This window comes from Falco punctatus, assembly GCF_963210335.1.
Source record: "Falco punctatus genome assembly, contig: scaffold_30, whole genome shotgun sequence".
NCBI classification, from domain to species: Eukaryota; Metazoa; Chordata; class Aves; order Falconiformes; family Falconidae; genus Falco; species Falco punctatus.
The window spans coordinates 1,377,009-1,402,609 of record NW_027660235.1 but is presented as its reverse complement, the minus strand read 5'-3'; the positions used below and the strand labels follow the sequence as shown (position 1 = coordinate 1,402,609).

The 25,601-nt window shown below is 53.5% G+C and overlaps 2 protein-coding genes and 1 long non-coding RNA gene across 3 annotated transcripts in view; 2 read left to right on the top strand and 1 right to left on the bottom strand.

The window, feature by feature from the left end:
• The window catches only part of LOC308057464, a 624,999-nt gene that overhangs the window by 129,793 nt on the left and 469,605 nt on the right, over positions 1-25,601 (top strand). The window lies entirely within an intron of this gene.
• Positions 1,643-2,603, bottom strand: LOC308057475 (olfactory receptor 14C36-like; the record flags this gene model as incomplete). The annotated part of the gene is made up of 1 exon (XM_080411573.1): positions 1,643-2,603. The coding sequence occupies exon 1, from the start codon at positions 2,582-2,584 to the stop codon at positions 1,643-1,645; it is 942 nt and encodes a 313-aa protein (XP_080267699.1). The 5' UTR covers positions 2,585-2,603.
• Positions 7,327-10,013, top strand: LOC308057438 (olfactory receptor 14C36-like). The gene has a single exon (XM_080411542.1). It carries the CDS (start codon positions 7,824-7,826, stop codon positions 8,757-8,759), a length of 936 nt encoding a protein of 311 aa, XP_080267668.1. The 5' UTR covers positions 7,327-7,823; the 3' UTR covers positions 8,760-10,013.

The following is a 25,601-nucleotide window of genomic DNA, read 5'->3' as shown; positions in this document are numbered from 1 at the left end:
ATTTGGTCTTGAGCCCCTGTGGCGTATGATGCACCGACTCTGGGAGCGGATTGAAGGCACAAAGACACTTGAAGACACCTCGGAGACACTTTATTAAAATCAAGCAAGCCTTTTATACCTTTGCAGGGGGCTGACGTGTCAGCCTGTATCTGTGCTCAGCAATTTTCCACTCTGGGCTCTTTTTTTATTACAGACACAGCAGCTCAGCAACTCCCTTTATCTACAAGGCCACAAGCTCTGCAGACCACTCCCTATCTTCAAGGTTCTCCTCTTGCTCCCATGGCTTCCTTCCAACAAGCATAACTGTGTCTCTCTCCCAAGGTCGGGTTTCGCTCCCTGACGCCGTTGAGCTAGCTCGAGACATAGCCACAAGCCACCAGCCAACTTCCCACCCACAGTGTCCTCCATTTCTTCACTCCAGAAGTCACCCATCTGCCTATACAGAAAGTGCAGGAGAAAAAGTCAAACCCCTTGCAAAGGTGCAGGTACAAACCATCCCCTTCTTGCCTTAATACGTATGGGTGCAGCAATCCCTTTGATGTCCCACAACTACCTGGAACTGGCTGCAGGAGTATTTCCACCGTCATTTCCCCAGACACTACGGTGAGGATGTCCAGCCTGTATTTCTCCCAATTGTCCTTCTTGCTTTTCCTGAACAAAGGCTGGATGTCTGCCTTTTGCCAGGACCCCAGAACCTCCCTGATTGCTCGGACACATTTGAGGGCACCATCCAGAAAGGATGCCGTGATCAGACAGAGACAGTTGCAATGAGCCTGCCCACGGCGGGTGAGATGAATCTCCCTGGGACAGTGGCCTTTGTTCCTGCAGTCACACACAGGAACGGCGGTGCCCTGGGAGGTGTCCCCACCTCAGCTGGCCTCATGCACTGCTGGCGTGGTTGAACCCCAGCCTCACGCACACAGGGGTGCTCAGAGGCACGAGCCCATCCCTGGCACGTGCGGAGGCAGAGCACTGCAGCGGGCACAGTGACTGCCTGGCCTCCTGCTGCCCCTGCCAGAGGCTGGCAGCACCTCAGCCCGGGGGTGTCGCGCCCTGCTCGGCACCTCGCGGAGATGGCCCTCGTCATGAGCAATGGGCACGGGGACCTCGGTTCAAGGAAGCACGTTGCAGTGCTGCATTCAGGTGGTCTCCACAAATCCATAGCATTTGATGGAGGCCAGCACCGTCACAGAGTGCCCGTTGCCTGCCCCTGCCTGCGCTCACAGGACTGCCACGCAGCACGGCGGTGACCAAGCTGCCAGAGCACTCAGGCCTTACACCAAGGCAGGGGGTCAGAAGGAGAGTGTGGAAGTGGAAGGAGGATAGCACTGGAGAGCCAAGGGGTGGTGTTCCCTGGTACTGCTGCCATGCCAGGAACCTTTTCCCCTCCGTCTGTGGATACAGGAACTGTCCCTGCAGCTCCAGAAAGGCCTTGGAAGAAAGAATCCCAGGAAAAACATAGTGGTTTAATGGCCCTTTGCCTTTCTTAGATGAGGAGAGAGCAGGGCACCTTCAGAAAAGCAAATCAGAGAAGGAATTTAGAATGGGGACGACACCTTTATCAGAAATGAAATACCAGGAGCAACTACAACACATTCAGAAGACAGTCTGGGTTTGTGATGAATTAAAGTATAAATGCTATTCATAATAATATTCCTTCAGAAAAACATCCATCTATCAGTTTGCACATTGCACCCTTGAGCTCCTGGTTCCTCATGCTGTAGAAGAGGGGGTTCACTGCTGGAGGCACCACCGAGTACAGGACTGACACCACCAGGTCCAGGGATGGGGAGGAGATGGAGGGAGGTTTCAGGTAGGCAAATGTGCCAGTGCTGAGAAAGAGAGAGACCACGGCCAGGTGAGGGAGGCACGTGGAAAAGGCTTTGTGCTGTCCCTGCTCAGAGGGGATCCTCAGCACAGCCCTGAAGATCTGCATGTAAGACAGAACAATGAAAACAAAACACCCAAAGAATAAAAAGGCACTACCCACAAGAAGCCCCACTTCCCTGAGGTAGGTGTGTGAGCAGGAGAGCTTGAGGATCTGTGGGATTTCACAGAAGACCTGTCCCAGGGCATTGCCTTGGAAGAGCGGCAGTGACAGTGTATTGGCCGTGTGCAGCGCAGCATAGAGAAACCCACTGGCCCAGGCAGCTGCTGCCATGTGGACACAAGCTCTGCTGCCCAGCAGGGTGCCGTAGTGCAGGGGCTGGCAGATGGCCACAAAGCGGTCATAGGCCATGACGGTGAGGAGAGAACACTCTGCTGAAAGGAAAAAGACAATCAGGAAGAGCTGTGCAGCACATCCAGAGTAGGAGATGTCCCTGGTGTCCCAGAGGGAGTTGGCCATGGCTTTGGGGACAATAGTGGAGATGGAGCCCAGGTCGAGGAGGGAGAGGTTGAGGAGGAAGAAGTACATGGGGGTGTGCAGGTGGTGGTTGCACACTACGGTGGTGATGATGAGGCCATTGGCCATGAGAGCAGCCAGGTAGATGCCCAGGGAGAGCCAGAAGTGCAAGAGCTGCAGCTCCCGCATGTCTGCAAATGCCAGGAGGAGGAACTGTGTGATGGAGCTGCTGTTGGACATCTGCTGCCTCTGGGCATATGATCCTGTCACAGGAGAAAAAGACAGTGATAATTTAGGGGAGACTTCTGCAAGCAAAATCAGAGCCATTTCCCACAGACCACCCCCCCGTCACACACAGACATCCCTCTCTTTTCTCGGAGACCTTCCTGCAGCTGTGTGGCTGCAGCCCTGCTTGGTGCTGGCCGTGTGGGTGATGAAGAGCAGGGCATCTGCCCACGGGCTCTTGACCAGCCAGCCCCACTCTGCAGCAGTGGGTGGGGGCAGGGACCAGTCCTGGTGTTTAACTTTGTCCTGTGAAACCAGTGCCAATGCAGAAGGGCTGCTCAGCGTCTGCAGCGCCAGTGCTAAGGAACGGGAAGGGTGAAGGCATTTTAAGGAGTTTTAGTTTTTTTCACAGCTCCCCCCATCTCTCCTGTTCAGTATTCTCAGATGTCAGAAAAGCAGAGCATTTTTGCTGCCCTCCGGTGGAACAGAGTGAGGTTTGTGAGGCAAGAGGAATGCCTGTGGGTGAGGGCACAGTGAGGGGAGGTGGTCTGTCCATCTGGTTCCCGGTTTCTGTGGGCTTGCACCTTCCTGAGATGAATGGTGGCCACACTCCCATGTTACCCTGAAATACCACAAGGCACTGCTGAGAACAGACTGACCCACCACAGACCAGTAAAGGTTGTAGGCTTTCATCAGAAGTCAGCATCCCACCCACAGCAAAGGATACACAGCTCATTTCACCCACCCCAACAGCGTTTTCTCCATCACAGAAACTCTACGCCTCTACGTGGGGCTTTCAGATCACTAATGGGTGCGAGGGGACAGGTTTCCATTCTGGAGGGCAACGCACTGCTTGGAAGGGAACTTCAAGGAGGTAGCCAAGTGCCCTAACAAGAGCATCAGGTTCAGGGAGAACCAGCCCATTGCCCAGCACCACACAGGGCATTGCCCACAGCCCCACAGGTGAGAGGAAAGCTGGGACACTTGTTCCCATGGACACACCTGCAGGAGAGGACCCACAAGGTCAGAGTGTGACTCCGCAGCTGAAACACCCATCCCCAGAGAGCCTGGCAGCAAGAGCTAGAGAATAAAACTAACCCCAAAAGGCAGAGAAAGAAGTAAAATTGCACTGACGGTCTAGGTAAGAGTGTCCAGGGCGAGCGTGCCAGGCACTGAGGGCAGCGCTGCCCTTGCCCAGCTCTGCTCGCCACCTCCCACACACCAACATTGCCGGGCAGCTGCTCTCAGCCCCTGTGCTCTGCAGAGGGACCGGGGCATGTGGCTGCAGAGCTGCACCGCGGCTCTGCTGGAGCTCTGGCTGCAGAGGGGGTGGCTCACACCTCGGGACCCCCAGCCCTGAGGGCAGAGGCTTTGCTGGGGGGAGAGCAGCCAGGGGGATGCCTCAGAGAAAGGGGTCTGCACTGCACATGGTCAGAGAGAGCTTTCTGATTCTGCTTTCAACAACAATTCTGTCTGAAGTTTCCTATCAGTCCTTGCAATATCCTGGATGTCAGGAGATTTTCCTTGTGGGAGGTATCTCCCTGTGCCAGGTCTTTCCCTGTCAGTGCTCACAGACCACATCTCTGCCTCTGTGCACTCGCCCCGCACAAACGTGCCTCTCTGCAGGGCACTGGCTGGGCGCAGCGTCCTGTCCGCAGGGGGAAAAGGGCAGCTCAGAACCACCCTGATGGCTCCAGCAAAGGTGCTGCTGCTGCTGTTCATAGGCGGAGGAGTGGCTGAGGGCACTACAGGAGGCTCCTGGCAGACCTCCTCATCACTCAGAGTTACAGCTGGCAGTCTCAGGGACATCTTCAAACTCGAGATCTCCATGAACTTTTCTGCCTTCCCTCTCCTGCCCCCAACAACAGAAAGCTGAAAACACAGATTGAGGAGAGCCCTGGATTTATCACAGCAATCCCTGTGCTGACCTTCGATACGAGAAGTCTCATACAGACATACTCTGAGGGTAACCTATCCTTGTAAGCAGCGCTCAGCCATGCAGCACACTCTCAACAGCAGAGAGATCCTCCCCTCTCGGGGCTCAGTCCATACGCCCCCAGAGCTGTGGGGAGCCCCCCGGCAGGCTGAGAGCTGCCCCTGGCAGGCGGCTAGAATCGGCATTCTAGCACAGCTGCCAGATGGGCCAGCAGCTGTGATGCTCCCCTGGATCTGAAACCCTGCATCATTCGTGTCCACCTTGGTTCTAGGAGCAAAGAAACGGTGGAGTCTCATCTCCCAGGGGGAGTGAGGCAGGAGAGTAGCAGAGTGCAGGCCCCAGGTCACACACTGGCAGGCTGTGGCCTGTGCAGAAGGAGGGAACACTCCTTCGGGTGCCCTGGAATTGCCCCACAAGCATAAACTCCATTTTCAATGTTGGACCTGTTGGAGGCTGCTGTCCTTGCCGAGCAGCTGTGCTGAGCTCTGCCACCTGCCCTGGCACTTGGTTCCCTCAGTGTCACAGCTCTGTCTGCAACAGGACGGGCTCCAGCTGCCTCTGCGTGGGCCCCTGGCTGAGGGCACTGCTGCACATCTGGGCTGAAGCCCCCCAGCTGTGGCACCAGCCCAGCTCTGCCTGGCCATAAGGCAACCTGGTACCAAGTGTCCCCGAGCCCGTGGGTGCAAAGGCTTTGCTTCAGAGCAGAGACGTGGCCTGGGCAAAGGAGAGCTGAGTCTTGAGCCCTCGGACTGTGCAATGAAGTGCTGAAATGGGCTCTGCAGGGCTTACTGAAGCACTGAGGACATCCTCCCCGCCCTGCCTGCAGAACCACCAGATACACACGTACACACACGCTCCTTTAGGAGTACTTGGATCCTAAGCTGCAGTCTTCCTTCTGTGCTGGCTACTGAAGGGTTAACAAAAGTTGATGCTCATGCAGAAAACTTTTTCTAGTAAGGGAATTGCCAGTGCTGGAAATAAGTGTGTCCCCCCAGGTGAGGCAACGCCCATGAGGGATTGCCTCATGCTGCTGCCCAGCAGGTTCCCCTGCAGCCCCAGGGACAGCTGGAGGGAGCCCAGAGGGGCAGAGGAGGGAGGCAGGGAGAGCTCAAAAGCAGACCTTGGTGGGAGGCTGCTGAGAGCTCCCTGCTGGAGAAATCTGCAGAGCCCTTGAGCCGGTAAGTGTGTGGCTGCAGGGCAATGCCTCTGCAGTTGCTAGCCGGGTCTGCAGCAGCTGGGGCCCCCCCAGCCTGTGGGACCGTGTGGGAGCCTTTTGCTGTGGAGGAGGCCAGTGTGCTGCAGAGCAGGGCTTCCCTGCTGCAGCGTGGGAGGGCCAGGGCATGTGGGCTGCCTTGTGCCAGGGCCGGCTGCAGGGCTGTGAAGGTGGCTGTGCAGGCAGGGGTGCCCAGGGCTGTCCTTGCCAGCAGGGTCCCTGCAGCCGCGGGGGCTGTGTGCTGGGGCAGGGGCTCTGCCGCCTGCCAGGGGCAGCTCTCAGCCTGCCGGGGGGCTCCCAAGGGGCTGCAGGGAGAAGGTGGCATGGAGCGAGCAACCCCCAGCAGGACAAGGTCTCAGTGATTTTGTGTTGGTGCTGCATATATCAGAGCTGTTCACATCTCCAGGTCGTTTCCAAGGGGACTTTCCATGAGCACGTTCAGGGCAGGGGTTCAGTGCTTGGCTCTATGCTTGCCTGAATCTCTGCTGCCACTTTTCCGTGGCTCCGCTTGGTGGTAATGGAAACTCAGCTGTGCAGGTCAGAGCAGGGGCTGAGATGCTGAAAGCATCACAGGGAGGTTGATGAGGAAGCTGAGCAAGTGCCTTCCCTCCCCAGCACGCTGCAGAGGAAACCAGCATCAGCTCTCCTTTTCCCTCAGGCTTTGGGGGAGCTGTTTGTTCCTGCCTGCAGACAGAGAGCGGCTGCAGGGCAGAGCTGGGCACACAGGGGCTGAGCTGGGCTCTGTGAGCGCTGGCAGGGAAGAGCCCTGGGGCCAGAGAAAGAGCTGCTGGCAGGGACAGCTGCAGGCAGCAGAGCCCTGGGCAGGGAGGGGGGAGATGCTGAGGGGAACCCTGATGCAGGGCAGATAGGGGCACCTCCTGGCCATGGTCTGCCGTGCAGGTGCCTTCCCTGAGCAACGCACCTCTGCTCTCCTCTCCCACCCAGCACAGCCTTTAGACCGTTGGTTTCATGTGTTTCAACAGCTCCTGGTCCAGCAGAGCAGCAGAAGGGATGAAGTGCATCTCTCCTGCTGCCACGCTGCCATTTCTCGCTGAGCAGAGCCTGAGGGTGACTGTCCTGCACTGCTGCTGTGTGGGAGGTGGTGTGCCGGGCTGGGGAAGGGGAAGGAGTTCCCAAGTGTCCCTTTGTCTCTCTCCTGGCCTTGCTCAGATGCTATTGGCATTGCAGACAGGCTCTCTGGCAATAGGGGTTTCAGCTGCTGGCTCAGGCGCAGACGTTGTGGGTCCTCCTGTGCAGACATGTCCTCAGCATGGAGGTGTGCCAGCTTTCCCCTAACCGATGATGCTGTGGGCAATGCAGTCTGTGAAGCTGGGGAAGGAGCTGACTTTCCTTTAAGAAGTTCACATGGTTGGAACCCTTAAACATCCTTCCGGGGTGTCCGGCCAAGGTCTGTGCTGCTTCCAGGGCACACAGTGATCCCTGGGTTTCCCTGGCTAGAAGTGTGGTGCTGAGCCTTTGGGAACGCATGAGCCATTCTGTTCTCTGCAGTGGATTCCAATTCTCTCAGCAGTGCCTGGCTGCTTGTCAGGGTAACATGGCAGTGTGATCACTCTCCATCTAAGAAAGGAGGAATTGCCTGGCAGCTGGGAAGGAGAGGGATGGAGAGAGCAGAGTGCCTGCCTCTGCCCTCAGGCACAGACAGTCCCCTTGCCTCTCAGCACTCACTCTGCTCTCCCTGAGCACAGCACAAAGCCCTCCTGACCTGACTCTGGCCATGGCCGTTGCTCAGCACGGGCAGAGCCGATGCTGACAGGCCCTTCTGCGCTGGGAGCAGTTTGGGCTGAGCCAAGGCAAGGCCAGGACTGGCCCCTGCCCCCAGGGTTCCCATGAAGCCCCTGCTGCAGAGCAGGGCTCACTGCTGGGCAGCCAGCGGGCACAGCCCCTGCTCCTCACAGCACACTCGGCCAGCACTCAGCACAGCTCCAGCCACGGCTCGGAAGGGAGCTCTCCTCGGAACGGCAGAGGGGGGGACATGGGGCACTGGGAGCGCGTCTAAGAGAAACGGCTTTCACTTGGCTCACAGAAGTATCCTCTGACTTTCTATTTTTCTTCCTTGAGCAGGTCCCCATGCCCAGAGGCAGCAGATGTCCAACAGCAGCTCCATCACCCAGTTCCTCCTCCTGGCATTGGCAGACACGCGGGAGCTGCAGCTCTTGCACTTCTGGCTCTCCCTGGGCATCTACCTGGCTGCCCTCATGGCCAACGGCCTCACCATCACCACCGTAGTCTGCGACCACCACCTGCACACCCCCATGTACTTCTTCCTCCTCAACCTCTCCCTCCTCGACCTGGGCTCCATCTCCACCATTGTCCCCAAAGCCATGGACAACTCCCTCTGGGACACCAGGGACATCTCCTACTCAGGATGTGCTGCACAGCTCTTCCTGATTGTCTTTTTCCTTTCAGCAGAGTGTTCTCTCCTCACTGTCATGGCCTATGACCGCTTTGTGGCCATCTGCCAGCCCCTGCACTACGGCACCCTGCTGGGCAGCAGAGCTTGTGTCCACATGGCAGCAGCTGCCTGGGCCAGTGGGTTTCTCAATGCTGCGCTGCACACGGCCAATACACTGTCACTGCCGCTCTGCCAAGGCAATGCCCTGGGACAGGTCTTCTGTGAAATCCCACAGATCCTCAAGCTCTCCTGCTCACACACCTACCTCAGGGAAGTGGGGCTTATTGTGATTAGTTCCTGTTTAGTCTGTGGATGTTTTGTTTTCATTGTGCTGTCCTATGTGCAGATCTTCAGGGCTGTGCTGAGGATCCCCTCTGAGCAGGGACAGCACAAAGCCTTTTCCACGTGCCTCCCTCACCTGGCCGTGCTCTCCCTCTTTCTCAGCACTGCCACTTTTGCCCACCTGAAGCCCCCCTCCATCTCCTCCCCATCGCTGGACCTGGTGGTGACAGTTCTGTACTCGGTGGTGCCTCCAGCAGTGAACCCCCTCATCTACAGCATGAGGAACCAGGAGCTGAAGGACGCACTGAAGCAGCTGATGCAGTCAGGTGTTTCTCAGCAGCAATAAATTATCCATGGCCCTTCACAAGGCATTTCCAATTCATGTCTGGAAACTCCAGTGAGTTTAGCATTCTATTTGTGACAATCGTGTTTGTCTAGCAATGTCTACATCTGTTGCATGTGGAAACTCAGCGTTTCTGATCCGTTGGCCTTTCTAGATGTGTGTGGGTGGACAATTAACCTTGAGTCCTGTCTCACATCTCTGTAATAAAAGGAGGATTTCTCTAGTTCCGATGTCTGGTGAGTGGGCACTAATTCCAAAGCTGAGCTCAGGAACAGGCTGAAGGAATTGCCCCCAGAAGACCATGCTGCTAGGCTTGGGTTCCCCATGGCTCAGGGGAGGAGGGCACGGGGCAACGCGTTAGGTCATGGGCCTGTGTTGAGCCTTGGCGTGTGGGTGCCCAGTGCCCATGGGAATGGTGGGTGACCAAGAGGGATGTGCCTGGGACCATCTCCCTGGGCTTTCAGGCACCGCTGCCCTGCACAGCAGCACCGCCTGCTCAGGGCCATGCCTGAGACCACCTCCCTGGGCAAGAGCAGGTGTCTCTGTGTATGCCCCAGCTGGGGCAAGCCGCTGTGTCCCTGGTGCAGCAGGAGGTGCCTGGGGAGCCCCCAGGCCAGCAGTCTGGTGCTGGGGACAGGGACTGGCCCTGAGGGGCTGCCGGGAGTGGGCAATCAGGGTCCCTGTGAGAGAAGATCAGCAGACAGAGGGGGACACTGGCCTCTGTCCCTTCATGCCATGGCTGGTGTCAGCCCTGGGGCTGACTGGCAGGATGAGACCCCTCTCTGCCCACCAGCATCTCCTGTGCCCTTGTGATGGTCTATGGCCATGGGGTGAGTGCCCAGAGCTCTGCAGCCCCCTTTGGGTGGGCAATTGCATGGGGCCAGCCCAGCGTGGGCTGCTGTGTCTGCCTGGGCTGGGGAGAGGGCAGGGGAGGTGGACAGAGCTTGGGGGGTCTGGGCTGGGAAGGTCCAGGGAGAGGGAAACACCAGTGAGAGCTCAGCTGTGTGGGTGTGCAGGGTGGGGGCACACAGCAGGGTGGTCCTGGTGCAGACCCAGGGGTCATGGTGAAGGAAGCAAGGCACCAAAGGAGAGGGCCTGCACTGTTTCATGTTCCTTGGAGACCCCAGGGAGGATGCAGCAGGGAAAATTTCCCCAAGAAGTCCCAATCACCGCTCATTTCCCTGTGTGGTCATAGACCCCAGCCCCAGCAAGGGACCTTTGCTGCATCGTCACGTCTATCCTTCTTGGTGGCTTAGTGAGACCAAACTCCTTTGCCATTTCCAAAATGAAGTGATTCATTTTCCTACAGACACTTCTTACACACAAGTGTCCCATAGCTCTTGCCACAGTTGGTCACTCAGCCAAGGCCGTGGTCAGAGACTTCCAGCCAGATCATGTGCTCATGGCCTTGTTTTGACAAATATTGAAACAGGCCAAGGATTGCCATCCAGCAGCTCTGGGCCCAGCGCTCTGGCCGTTCACTCTAAACGATTCCTCAAATAAAACCCCAACTCTCTCAGCCTCTCCTCATCCATAATGTGCTCCAGGTCCCACCCATCCTTCTGGCCTCTTCAGGACCTGCTCCAATCTGTCGGGGTCTTTCTGGTGCTGGGGAGCCACATTCCGGGCACAGCAGTCCTGATGTGGTCCTGTGGTGGGTTAACCTTGGCCTGAAACCTACCAGTGCCCCAGCTGCTCATTCACTTCCCTGACTCAACAGGACAAGGGAGGAAATAAACCAGCAATGCTCATGGGTCAAGATAAAGACAGAGAGATGACTTACCTATCCTTGTAATGACCAATTAGATGTTGTCTTGCCAAAGGCCAATTTCATTTATTGCCAATTCAAACAGATTTTGATTATGAGAAACAATGTCCAACGTATTATATGACCATTCCCCTCACAGGTCCTTCCAGGGCCAAATTACTCCATTGCTCCCAACCACCTAATCACCCACACCCTGAGAGGCACCGGAGGGATGTTGAAGAGTGGGCTGAAAGCACAGAACGCCTCTGCTGCTCCTTTCTGCTCACAATTCTGCCCTGCTAACCTTCATCAGGAGGTTCAGGGAATCTGAGCAGAAGACCTTTGCACATGCAGGACTTAGTGATGAGTGTCACAGGAAACCTGAGCAGGCCTGTGCTGTGCTCCATGTACCTCTTGGCCTTCAGGCTGAGCTGTGCTGACTGTGTCCCTGGGTTGCAGAACAAGCCATATTGGAAGAAGAAATCTGCAGGAAGCTGCTGGTGAATGGCCAACCGCACGCCCTTACCTTTGTCTGGGACTGCAGTTACCAACTCCCAAGTGAACATCTCCTCTTAGAACACGAGAAGTGATGACTAGAATGGGTTTCCCTGGCACAAAACACTTCAAGAGCTGACAGGAGACAATGTGGGAGAACCCTTCTGCAGGCAGGATCTGCACCACTTGCTGCACCACTCTCCCAACGCTGTAAACTCCGTGTTCCCGGCCTCGGAAGGGACGGAATACAGCTGACACGATTGTCTCTGTGTGTAGAGAGTTTGCTCTAACCAAGGCCATTTGAAATGACACTTTGTCTCAGAGTCCAAGTGCCTTTCTTACTGCAGCCATAACCAGCTGGGCTGCTGATGGCCAATCCCCCAAGGGAACGGGACACTCCAGGGACCTCAAACTCGCCTTCATGGCCACGTGCCTCCTAGTGGCCTATGAGCTTCTCAGATGTAATGGGTGTCATAATGATAGCCCAGATCATCAGCCTGCTTGTGGCCTCGGTTACTCCTTGGTTAGCGGTTCCTGAATTGGAGAAGGCGGCGATAACGAGATGCACAGCAATGGAAGAGATGGCCAAGGACCCTGCAGGTGCCATGAAGGCTTTGCAGGAAGAAGTGTGTGAAATAGCCCCGAGAGCTGTGCAAATTGGAATGGCATTAGATATGAAGCTGGCGTCTGAAGGCAGAGTCTGTGCTGGTTTTAATACCAGTTGTTGCCTATACGTAGATCAAAGTGGGAGAATTTCTACAGATACATGTGTAAAAAAAAAAAAAGGAAAACATTCTAATATTTGTCGTGAGTTCAAGAAAGTTCGCGCCTTCTATGAAATTGAAGTCAATTGGAATATTCTGACGTCCTGGTTTCCTGATTTACAACTATGGGTTAAGAAGTTCATCTCCAGATACCTTCCTCCTCTTTCTCTTTGATCACTCCAATCCATTTTACCTATGTAGCTGCTGCTTTAAGGTTCAGAGAGGAAAAGCTGGACTGTCTTTCAGTAGCGTCTGTAATTTTCCCTATGGGCAACTCTTCAGTAGTGGCAATAGACCTCATGGGGATTTGCTTGAACTAACAATTATACAGCTGAGAAATGTATTTTTTATTTATTAATTTCTAACCAACTACCCCCCCACACGCTCACGATAATTAATCCCTCTTTTATTCCTGTGTACACCCTGTTCTCTAAGGAAAGCAGCCAATAATTACTGCCAAGAATTTGCTATATTCAGCTGCAGAGTTGGTTGAAGAAGTCTGATGTAAAGTGATGTAAGTCTCATGGAGCTGAGGACAGAAATCGTGGGGCTGGAGAGCTGAGGAGCAAGGCTGTCCACGCAGTGATTAGCTCCAGGGACTGCTTTTCCTACCTGTCTGCACCTCCTCAGGAGACACTGTGCATCAATAGCAATTGGAAAAGTCTTCTATCAATTCCCCAAAGGGCTCATTACCTGCCTTTCTCTTTCACTGTGCGGCTGAAACTTATCTCATGAAGTGTAGGAGCCAAACTTGAAGACCAGATGGCCCTGATGGAGGAGACAGGTCTCAAAAGGGCTTTCTGTCTCGTCATGAGCCCAGGGTGTCTGTGGTGCTGTGGACTTCAGGTGTTCAGAGGAGACTGAAGAAACCGCTCAAGAACACCAAGTCAGGAGCAAAGCCCACAGGCCCTGGAAGCGTTAATGGGCCCCGCTGAGGACCATGACCGAGAAAGCCTCCCCATGGCCTTGTTAGAGCCCATCCTTGGATGCTGTGAGGGCAGGAAGGCAAAGGCGCTGTGCAGGCAGCTCTGCTGCTGAGCAAAGCCTTGGCTTGCTTGATGAAGCAGAAAGGCCAAGCCGTGACCTGCAGCCTGTGGGGAGGTCGGTGCTGTCCCTCACACAGGGCTCAGGGCTCTTCCTGGGGACCATGGAAGGTGGGCATCCAATGCCCAGTGAAGGACAGCAATGGCACAGCAACTTCCAGCTTCCCCATGGGGCTGCAAGGAGGCAACGATGCCCCCGTGCCGTGAGGACATCATGTCTTGTCATGGCCCTCAGAGGCAGAGACAGCTGCCACAGCCAAGGGGACACAGACCTGGGTTCTACTGGTGCCTTCCAGCCTTGCCCGTGCCCTCTGCCATCCCCACCATAGGCTGTCCTGCATGGTTGGAGCAATGCCCCTGTTTCCCTGCAGGCTGTAGGCACCATCTCGCTGCCCTGCCTTGCTCTCACCCCAACATTGCCATACCTTCGCTGAGGCACCTCCACTCTCACCGGCTGTTCCTTGAAGCACAAACCATGGGCTGATCCAGGCTCCCTCTGGCTGAGCCCTCGCACCGCAGCAGGACCCCTGGAGTGACAGTTCTTCCTGCTGAGGTCCAGTCTCTGCTTTCCTAGTTGAAACTTGGTGACATTTTTTCCTCTCTCCTGCTGTTTCCCCCTGCCCAGGAAAGGTTTACCATCTCAGAAAATACCCTTCCAGCAGGGAATGCAGCCAGGAAGCCTTTTCTTATGCTCTGCTCTCTCACCAGAGAGAAGGAATACTCACATGGTCTCCCAAACCACGTAACTGCTGCTGGCCTTTCAGCTTCTCCCAGGGACATGGCCAAGCCATGTGCCTGCTGCTGTCCCATCATGTCCCCAGGCAAAAACAACCTCTATCCCAGCCCTTCTCCTGGATGGGGCCTATGGGGTCCCTTGGCAGAGGGACTGTCCCAGCCACGTTCCTGATGCTGGCCTGTCACCTCCAGAGGCAGAACTGACCTCACAGGCCCCTCGCAGCCAGGCACGTCCTCCTGCATGAGGAGTTCCTGAGACCGTTTTTCCCTCCCAATGCCACACCCCTCCATCACCCTCATTCTGGCCCAGGTCCTGACCACAGAAAAGCATGCTTGTTTCATCAGATTTGTCAAATATCTTTCCCACAAGCCATTTCCCACAAGCTCATCTTCAGCTCAGCCCCTCTACTTGTGTTGACACATTTTATATATGCCTTTATAGCTCTATGGTGTTTTTTCAGGTTGGACTGACCTCTGGAGGTCATCGGGTCCACCCCTCCAGCTGAGGCAGGGTCACCTAAACCAACTTTCTCAGCAGCTTGTCTACGTAGGCTTGCAATATCATAGAAGCACAGAAACAGAGAATCATTTAGCTTGGAAAAGACCTTAAAGATCATCAAATCCAAATGTAAACTCAGGACGGCCAATTCCATCACTAAATCATGCCATGAAGAATTGCATCTACCTCTATTGAAACACCTCCAGGGCTGGTGATTCCACCAGCTCCCTGGTTCCAATGCTTGAGCACCTTTGCAGTGAAGATGTTTTTCCTCATATCCAGTCTGAACCTCTCCTGGTGTAACTTGAGGCTCTTGCCTCTTGTCCTGTCACTTGTTATCTGGCAGAAGACTCCTACCCACCCCATCTACAACCTCCTTTCAGGTACTTCTAGAGAGCAGTAAGGTCCCCCTGAGCCTCCTACTACCCACACTAAACAACTCAAGTCCCCTCAGTCACTCTTCATCCAAGCAGGGATCCAGACCCTTCACCAGTTTTGTTGCCCTTCTCTGGAAATGCTCCAGGACCTCAACGTTTCTCTTGAAGTGAGGAGCCCAAAACAGAAACACGTTGTTTCAGGTTTGACTTCAGCAGTGCCGAGTACAGGGGGTCCATCACTGCCCTGGTCCTGCTGGCCACGCTCTTTCTGATACCAGAGAGGATGCTATTGGCCTTCTTGGCCACCCGGGGACACTGCTGGCTCATGCTCAACCATCTGTCAACCCTCACCCTCAGGGTGCTTCCCCAGCAGGCAGCCTTCCAGCCACTCTGCCCCAAGCCTGTAGCCCTGTGTGTAGCGTTTATAATGTAATTCATCACAGACCCAGACTGTCTTCTGAATTTGTTGTAGTTTCTCATGGTATTTCATTTCTGATAAAGGTGTCGTCCCCATTCTAATTCCTTCTCTGATTTTCTTTTCTGAAGTTGCCCTGCCCTCTCTTCATCTAACAAAACCAAAGGGCCATTAAACAACTATGTTTTTCCTGGGATTCTTCCTTCCAAGGCCTTTCTGGAGCTGCAGGGACAGTTCCTGTATCCACAGACGGAGGGGAAAAGGTTCCTGGCATGGCAGCAGTACCAGGGAACACCCCCCCTTGGCTCTCCAGTGCTATCCTCCTTCCACTTCCACACTCTCCTTCTGACCCCCTGCCTTGGTGTAAGGCCTGAGTGCTCTGGCAGCTTGGTCACCGCCGTGCTGCGTGGCAGTCCTGTGAGCGCAGGCAGGGGCAGGCAACGGGCACTCTGTGACGGTGCTGGCCTCCATCAAATGCTATGGATTTGTGGAGACCACCTGAATGCAGCACTGCAACGTGCTTCCTTGAACCGAGGTCCCCGTGCCCATTGCTCATGACGAGGGCCATCTCCGCGAGGTGCCGAGCAGGGCGCGACACCCCCGGGCTGAGGTGCTGCCAGCCTCTGGCAGGGGCAGCAGGAGGCCAGGCAGTCACTGTGCCCGCTGCAGTGCTCTGCCTCCGCACGTGCCAGGGACGGGCTCGTGCCTCTGAGCACCCCTGTGTGCGTGAGGCTGGGGTTCAACCACGCCAGCAGTGCATGAGGCCAGCTGAGGTGAGGACACCTCCCAGGGCACCGCCGTTCCTGTGTGTGACTGCAGGAACAAAGGCCACTGTCCCAGGGAGATTCATCTCACCCACCTTGGGCAGGGTCATTGCAAGTGCCTCTGTCTGGTCATGGCACCCTTTCTGGATGGTGCCCTCAAATGTGTCCGAGCAATCAGGGAGGTTCTGAGGTCCTGGCAAAAGGCAGACATCCAGCCTTTGTTCAGGAAACGCAAGAAGGGCAATTGGGAGAAATACAGGCTGGTCATCCTCACCGTAGTGTCTGGGGAAATGACGGTGGAAATACTCCTGCAGCCAGTTCCAGGTAGTTGTGGGACATCAAAGGGATTGCTGCACCCATACGTATTAAGGCAAGAAGGGGATGGTTTGTACCTGCACCTTTGCAAGGGGTTTGACTTTTTCTCCTGCACTTTCTGTATAGGCAGATGGGTGACTTCTGGAGTGAAGAAATGGAGGACACTGTGGGTGGGAAGTTGGCTGGTGGCTTGTGGCTATGTCTCGAGCTAGCTCAACGGCGTCAGGGAGCGAAACCCGACCTTGGGAGAGAGACACAGTTATGCTTGTTGGAAGGAAGCCATGGGAGCAAGAGGAGAACCTTGAAGATAGGGAGTGCTCTGCAGAGCTTGTGGCCTTGTAGATAAAGGGAGTTGCTAAGCTGCTGTGTCTGTAATAAAAAAAGAGCCCAGAGTGGAAAGTTGCAGAGCACAGTTACAGGCTGACACGTCAGCCCCCTGCAAAGGTATAAAAGGCTTGCTTGATTTTAATAAAGTGTCTTCGAGGTGTCTTCAAGTGTCTTCGTGCCTTCAATACACTCCCAGAGTCGGTGCATCATACGCCACAGGGGCTCAAGACCAAATGTCAGCAGTGGTCAAGTCCTCCTGGTGGCCACTGACTAGTGACATCTTCCAGTGCAAGCAGTTGGGCCAACTGTGTTGAATGTCTTGATTGTCTCCCAGTACAAGCTGACAAAGTGGCTTTTCAGACCCTTCTGTGGATGATGCCAAAGTGGGCAGAGCCCTTGAGAGATGCCATCCAGTTCACCCTGCCTTCAGCAGGACAGCTGGACAAGGGGATTTACAGGGGCCTCTCCCAACCTGAGATATTCTAGGACTCATTGACTCACTTCCCTGGAGAGCTCAGTTGGGATGGGATAGCAGGGGGAAGAAGGGAAAACAGAGGCGCAGAAGCAGAGACAAAACATGGTCCAGTAGAAACAGAGCAGTTCCCCTGAGGACTGTTCTTCCACCCAAACGGTAGGTAGGAAATCCATGAGATAAATTGGCTGAGAGAAGCTTCCCTTTATCTGCTGGGTGCTGGGCCACGGGCAGGGTGACGGCTGAGGACGGTATCTCGTGGTCAGTTGTGTCTCAGGGACTCACATTCCAGCAGGAAGCCAATGGCTGTGACGGGGGCAGTGAGGCCAGTTCTGCCTGCGGAGGGGACAGCCCAACAGCAGCAATGTGCCTGGGAAAGGGGCGGTGAGGTCACCTCTGCCTGAAACAGCGCGTAGGGCAGCCCCTGACTCACGGCTGGGACACGTGCTGTTAAGCTCCATCTGCCCGTGTCTCGGGCAGGCCAGCGGAAGGCCCCTGGGTGGCACATGGGCTGTGAGATCCCCTCTGCCTAAGGACCTGGGCTCACTCCACCCAGGGGCTTCTTTCTTGCTTGTCACGTCGCTGCTGCCTGAGAACATGGCAGCACAGCAGCAGGCACACCGCTTGCTCGTGCCTATGCGAGAAGCTGAAAGGCTCGCAGCCTTGGAAGAGCGCGGTGAGGCCGTGGCATGGTCAGGGGAAAGGCCACCAGGAGGGTGACAGGTCGGGATGCCCGCCTGAAGGGTGGTTTCCCGGGTGGTGGAGCTTTCCTTGGAGGTAGGGAAGAGCAGGAGGGAGAAGCACTGCCACCCTATGCAGCTGGGAAAGTGGAGACGGGAGGTCAGGAGGAGGAAATGTCACTCCAGGGCTTGTGCTGTGGTGGGAGACGTCGTCCAGAAGGAGTGTGAGATCAGTCCATGTTTGTGTGTTTGCAGGAACAGTGTGTGAGGGTGGGCAGACATGAGTGCATGTGTGGCAAGGGCAGGGTGAGAGCAAGGTGGGGAAGCCAGATGGGTGCCTGCAGCCTGCCGGGGAAAAGCAGCAGCCGTGGGACAGCGTAGGACAACGTGAGATGGAGGGCAAAGGGCACGGGCAAGGCTGGAAGTCACCAAGAGAACCCAAGGGTTGTCCCCTTGCGTACGGCCATTTTTTCTGCCACCAAGGCCTATGAGAAGGTGAGTTGTCCTCTGGCCCTGGGGCCTCATGGCCCCCTTGTGACCACTTGCACTGAATTCTTCTCCCTTGAGTGATACTGCCCAGTGAAAGTTCCCAGCATTGGCCACAGCCTGCCACCCTGAGGCCCCGCACCTGCACTCCGCTGCTCTCCTGCCTCACTGCCCCTGGGAGATGAGGCTCCATCATTCCTTTGCTGCTGGAGCCAAGATGGACAGGGGTGACACAGGGTTTCAGATCCAGCTGAGCATCACAGCTGTTGGCCCATCTGGCAGCAATGCTAAAATGCTGATGTAAAGAACCTACAGACACCTAAAGGAACATTGTCACTGTGCTGACCTGTGAACGTCGGGGTCAGTGGGTTGACCGTTGGCTTCCATGAGCCCAGCAAGCCTCTCCCTCACTGCCCCCCCTCCTTCTTCACTCACGTGGTGTTTGTAGGGCTGTTCCTGTGCCTTGTTTCTCACGCCTTTCTCTTACAAATGCTGCACACTGTCTTATGGCCTTTCTTGCATTGGTTTTTCACAGAGAGAATTCACAGCTAGAATTACTTATGAGCTCAGGGAGGTAGCAGGTCCATTTCAGAGCCAGCTGAATGTGGCTTTCTTGGCCATGGAGCCAACTCTTGACCTCTTCTCACCTTTGTCAGCCCTACAAACCCCATGACCGCTCCCAAACCCTTGCCATGTAAACACACGGGGTCAGAAAAGTCCCCAGTAAGATGTGAGGTCATTGATCCTAAGGCTTCCTCAGGCTGGTTAAGTAAGAGTTTGGCCCCTTGCTCTCCCTGGTTTAGGTTCTTTATGGCAGAGAAGGGACGCGTTGGACCTCAGCTGTGGCGCCAGGGCCAAGATCAAACATGTAACAAAAATAGCGGGTACCAAGTGCCCAAAGTCCAATGCATGCGAAATTTTGCTGCAGAGCATACTGGGGTGGTTGGCAGGTGGCCCTGTAACGGTGAAATGAGATGTCCCTAAGGAGAGGAAACCCAGCTGTCCTCAAGACCAGAGGGACAAAGGGCTGGACTGTGCAGTGCTGGCAGGAGAGGACATGTCTGTCTGTGTTGCCTCTGCAGCCCCAGAGGACATGTGGTGCAGGTGAACCTCATGTCCAGGGAGGACAAAGTGCTTTGGAAAGTGTCCTTGGCTATGGACATGCCGTGATCCAGGAACACTGTGAAAACCGTTGGTCTGTTTCTCTAAATGCATTCCCCCAGGGGTGACTATCAAGACTCCTGGCTATACTGGGGAGGCACCAGAAGCCTGGGGGTTAGTCAAAGTGGTGCCCACCTACAAGAAACGTAGAAAAGAGGATCCTAGGACTGTCAACCTGATCTTAGTGCCAGGAAGGTTGTGGAGCTGATCATCCTGAACAACAGCCAACAGCAAGCATAGGACAAGCAGGAGGTCAGGACGAGCTAGCACAGATCTATGAAAGGCAGGTCCTGCTTGATGAATCTGATCTCATTTTGTGACAAGGTGGCCTGCCTAGCGGATGAGGGAAAGCCTGGGGGTGTTCTCTACCTGGACCTTAAAAAAGCCTTGGACAACATCTCCCACTGCATTCTCCTGGAGAACCTGGCTGCTCATGGCTTCGGTGGGTGTTCTCCATGCTGGGTTATAGCTGGCTGGACAGCCAAGCCCCAAGAGGGGTAGTAAATGGAGTGACACCCACGTGACGACCCATAATTACTGGTGATCCATGGGCTCAGTGTTGAGGCCAGTCCTGCTTCAGAACTTTATCAATGGTCTGGATTGAGTGCACCCTCAGTGAGTTTGCATACAACATCAAGTGGGGTGGAAGTGCTGATCTCCTTGAGGGCAGGAAGGCTCTGCAGAGGGGTCTGCACGGGTTGGAGTGTTCAGCTGAGTCCAGTTGTATGAAGTTCATCCAGGAGAAGTGCCAGTTCTGCACATGGCTCACCACACCCCCACATAACTCTACAGGCTTGGGGCAGAGTGGCTGGAAGGCTGCCTGATGGGGAAGTACCCTGAGGGTGAGGATTGACAGATGATTGAGCATGAGCCAGCAGTTGTGTGCAGATGACCAAGAAGGCCAATAGCATCGTGTCTGGTATCAGAAACAGTGTGGCCAGCAGGACCAGGGCAGTGATGGACCCCCTGTACTCGGCACTGCTGAGGCCACACCTCAAACAAAGCATTTGTGGTTTGGGCCATTCAGCTCAAGAGAAACGTTGAGGTGCTGGAGTGTATCCAGAGAAGGGCAACAAGGCTGATGAAGGGTCTGGAGCCTTTCTTGGATGAAGAGGGTCTGAGAGGACTTGGCTTGTTCAGTCTAGAGCAGGCGAGGCTTCAGGGAGACCTTTATGCTCTCTAGAAGTACCTGAAAGGAGGTTGTAGATGAGTGGGGGGAGGTCTATTCTGCCAGATAACAAGTGACAGGACAAGAGGCAACAGCCTCAAGTTACACCAGGAGAGGTTCAGATTGGATATGAGGAAAAACATCTTCACTGCAAGGGTGGTCAAGCATTGGAACAGGCTGCCCAGGGAGCTGGGGGAATCTCCAGCCCTGGAGGTGTTTCAGAAATACACAGTTGCAGTGCTTAGGGACATGGTTCAGTGATGACTTACTGATACTCAGGTTACGGTTGGATGTGATGATCTTTAAGGTCCTTTCCAACCTCAATGATTCTGTTTCTGTGCTTCTATGGTATTGGAAGCCTACCTAGACCAGTTACTGAGCAGGCTGCTCTAGCTGACCCTGCCTCAGCTGCGCAGTTAAAGGTCAGTCCAACCAAAAAACAAACCATAGATATAAGAGCATATATAGAATGTGTCAACACAAATAGAGGAGCTCATCTGAAGAATGTTTCTCCACTCAAATGGATTGTGGGAAAGGTATTTGATAAATCTGAGAAAAACAAACTTGTTTTTCGGTAGTGACATCCCTGGACAAAAGGAGGGTGATGGAGGGGTCTGGTATTAGGAGGGCACCTGGGTCTCAGGAACTCCTCATGCAGGAGGACATGCCTGGCTGTGAGGGGCCTGTGAGGTCAGTTCTGCCTCTGGAGGTGACAGGCCAGCATCAGGAACGTGGCTGGTACAGTCCCTCTGCCAAGGGACCCCACAGGCCCCATCCAGGAGAAGGGCTGGGATAGGGCTTGTCATGTCCATTTTGCCTGTGGACATGACAGGACAGCAGCAGGCACAGGGCTTGGTCATGTCTCTGGGAGAAGCTGGAAGGCCAGCAGCAGCCATGTGGTTTGGAAGACCATGAGGAGGTGACTTCATTTTTTGAGGGGAAAGACCACAAAAAAAACCCCTAACAGGTTGGGTTCCCTGCTTGAAGTGTGGTTTCTGAGATGGTAAAGCTTTGCTGGGCAGTGGGAAAAATCTCAAGAGAGGAAAAAATGTGACACAGGAAAGCTCTGAATGGTGGAGAGTGACTATCGGGAGGAAGAACTGTCACTCCAGGGGTCCTGCTGCGGTGCAAGAGCTCAGCCAGAGGGAGCCTGGATCAGCCAGCCCATGGCAATGTTGGAGTGAGAGCAAGGCAGGGCAGCGAGATGGTGCCTACAGCCTGCAGGGAAACAGGGGCAGGGGCCCAACTGCCGCGATGAGAGACGGGACGCTGCTTAATGCAAGCAAATGTCGATTTATTGTATACAATCACAAGTTTACATACGTTATCAGAGGCCGCGCGCTTTAAACAGATTGGTTCTTTAAACTACACATTACATACTAGGCAATCCCTCATTGGTTAACTACAAACAAAGAACGCTTTAAGTAACTTTCAACAGTCATCAACCAGCACAAACTTGTTACTTCTCTTTTGGGCCATCTGTTCCTCATTCCCTTATCTTTACTCAGCCTGACTCCTCCTGTCAGTTGTTACCTATTCACATGCCTTGTCCTCCCGAGGTTTGTAGCCATCCTGCCAAGGTTTTATGGCCGTCCTCCCAAGGTTGATGGCCCACAAGCTCCAGCACATCCCCGCTTATCAGCTGGACCGTACTTGGAGACTTGCCTCTCAGGCCCTGTCCCACATCTCCCCCTTCCTGTTGCACAAAAAGAACTTTCTTCATAGAGTGTGTTATCCACTTTTGTAGACACCGCAACAAACAGGGTAAAAAGAGTAACAAGAAGACACAAACGGCTAAGGCATAAACAATCGTCTTCACTAAACTTCTTAACCATCCCGACAGTCCCCATCCTCCAAAAAGTTTATCCAACCAATCCCAGCTGTTGTCTTGTGAAAGTTTAAAGACTCCAGCTTTAAGTTGTTGAAATGCTGGCATGAACCGATTCCGAGTGGTCAGAGAGATTCATGCAGCACATGCCATCAAAATCCTCACAGCCGTGTCCTTGCGCTAAAAGCAAAAAATCTATAGTGGCCCTATTTTGCAATGAGGCATGGAGAACACTGTCTACATCTAATAAAAGACCAGACAATACATTGCTAGTAGCATTCCCTTGTTGAGCAAGCCAGCAGCCAAGCTTATCTAAAGTTGCTAATGCTTTTCCAGCGGCCGCTCCAGGTATAAAAAGGGAGGCAGCAAGGCGTTGACGAAAAGACCAAAACTCCACGTGGTCTTCACAATCGGGTGCATATGCATGAATGCTACACTTTGCCCTATGAGAGAGACGGTGCTGTAAAATCAGAGATGTATTAGGAGTCAGGACAGAAAGGCGGCCGAGGCTACGTGGACCTCCTGTTATGAGAAGGGATGATGGGCCACGCTCTGTCCCCACAAATAAAAAACACTCCCGATGGTAATGACAAGGGGGCATTGCTAGACTTGGACAAGTTTGTTGCCGTGTAATTACACCAAACACTAGCACTCTTAAAAACGGGATGGGCAGGAGAGACATCCCGTGCTTTGGACTGATTTTTCCCTGTATAGTTCAACTTCACACAAATACCCATTTTCACTGATCCAAGAAGCTCAATCTCTTGTGGTTCTAGGGTAGCCTGTGGGAGACAGGGGACCCATATGTCCCAATTCTCTGTCAGATTTTGTGACCGGTTTGGAAAAATTGCTTTTAAATTTGTAGGTACCGGCCACTCATCTAGCGGTAGGCCCACGAGGCATGTGGAAAAGGGGTTATTAGGTGAAGCAGTGGCAAGACACCAAGTGTCTTGTCTGGTCACATTTGCCAATGTAACCCATACATTAACCTCAGGAAGTGCAGGAAGAAATGGGTAGCCTTGTACAATCCCTACTGTCACCATGAAGATAAGCACTATTTCAAAAACTGTTTCTGGCCTGCCCTTAGCTTCCATGCAAATCGTTTTTCACATTTTTCTTTAGTCTGCTCCCAGTTCTGTTTAAGAACAGTCCAAACAGCAGGCACCAGGTTAGTCTTACTGCACTCAAAACCACAGACCAGGACTCTCTCTGCTTGTTTATATACAGATAGGGTCCAGTCCCGGGAATATTCCCAATATCTTTGTTCTTCTGCTGACTCGTGACCTGAAGTAAGCCGAATTTTAGCAGTATTCATTCCATTAACAAGACAGCCTTCACACCATCGTTTGGCTAATACTACTCTACACCACCATTCCTTTTTACAGTGAGAGCACACACATAAGACCCAAGGCTTACAGTGCCCGCATACAGTCCATGAAATTCCCGTGACTGATACTTCTCTATGTTGATTCATTTAGTCATTTTCAGTCCACAGCGTTCAGTTTATACCGCTTCAGTTATTCGTGATCCCAGAAGGTTCAGAAGCTTGTTGATCGAGGTGATGATCCAGGGGATGATCTGGAGGATGATCGGAGTCCTCACCCATTGATTGTGGTAGGGATTCATGGAAGGGTCGTATTTCTTCGCCAGAATCCACCCGGGGCATTTTTCTGTGGAAACACAAGCATAACCTCTTCCCCATGTCACAAGAGGATATGGTCCCATAATCTTACCTGTTTCTGGATCACGGACCAACACCAGAGGTTTAATTCATGCCTCAAGTGAAGCATTCGCATTAAAATGCCCAACTATCAGAGGATTATTATCTATTAAAGAACAATTCAAAAAATTGAAAACACACAGAGCTTTCTTTAGTTGTTCCTCAGGGGTTGCAGTCCCCATCCCCCCTTTTTGTTGTTGTAGTAAGCGTTTCAAAGACTGATGAGAGCGTTCAATCAAAGATTGGCCTGTAGGGGAATGAGGAGTACCGGTAATGTGAGTTACGCCCCATGAGTCAAGAAAGTCCTTTGTTGCAGCTGAGATATATGCGGGACTGTTGTCCGTTTTTATTTGGGAGGGTATGCCCAAGGTGGCAATAGCATGCATCAAATGCTTGCGGACATCACGAGCTTTCTCTCCTGTGTGACAAGAAGAAAAGAGAGCACCTGAAAAGGTGTCAATAGAGGAATGGACATAGTTAATTTACCAAACTCTGGATAATGTGTAACGTCCATTTGCCATAGTTGTAAGCTCTGTAGTCCTCTAGGATTAACCCCTCCTGCTATGGACCAAAAGAATGCCTTCGACTGTCAGGACAGACGGCGATGATATTGGACGCTTGTTGGGAGGTGAGCCCAAACTGCCGTTTGAGACCTCCAGCATTCTGGTGAAAGAAAGAATGGCTTAGTTTAGCCTGTGCTAGGCGATCTGGTAGGACTCGTACTGGTAATGTGAGCATATCAGCTCGTCGATTCCCTTCTGCAATAAAGCCAGGTAAAGAGGTATGTGCCCTGACATGCATAAAAAATAGGGGTGAGGGCGAGAGTCTAAGAGAAAGACAAGCTCTTGTGATAAGGCAAAGAGTTCAGAATGTGAGACATCACGTAGTACAGATGCTTCAGCTTGTTCTACAATCCCTGCAACATAAGCTGAATCCGTAACAAGATTAAGTGGTGTGGACCACCTTCAAAAAACTCGAACAACTGCAGCCAGTTCCACTATCTGAGGAGAACTGAGAGAGAGGGGGGTTAAGAGATAGAGAAAGTTTAACGATTACAATAGTCTGCTTAGCTGTTTAGGGTAATGATAGTCTGCTTAGCCGTTTAGGGTAAAGTTTAACGATTATGATAGTCTGCTTAGCTGTTTGCCAGATCTTACATGGTTTGCTTGGGTGCTGTGATAAGGTATACGGGAGTAAAGAGCCTTATGACCATATAAGTCCAGCTTTATGACCATATAAGTCAAAAGAACAATTACAACCTTGCAAGAAAAAGCCAAAGCCGGTTCTGCGCTTTGGACAAAAACTAGGACATTACTGAGCCTGCGCCAGATGTGGGGGCAACTAGCGGTCACGAGGAAGACTCACCTGCCTTCATCCTCAGGACCCCTGACGACCACCACCAGGGGACACTGTGCAAACTCAGTCGAGAAAAAAATATGGAAATGGCTCGCAGAACTAATTTTAATATGAAGCGGGGATAGGTAATGCATATGTAATGAGATGCCTTATAAAAACAGAGCAAGTTTTCATGTCAGGCGCACATGGTTTTGGCGGGACTACCCCCCGTGCTGCCTAGTGCTGAATAAACATACCTACTTCACAATCTTAGAGATTGTGGAGTCTGCTTTCCGCACGTCAGTTTTGGCGAGCCAGGCAGGAGCATCTCCACTCGGCTGCGGGACCGACTGCGGAGCGGACGCTCCTAGGCGCGCCCCGAGCATTTTACTGTGAGGAGTCTCCGCTGCCGGCCGATCACCGCGGGAGTGGACAACAGCCTCTTGAAGCTGCGGATTTAACGGTATGTTTAACGAAGGGACTTAAGCGTATGCACATTCGGAGCTGCTGATAA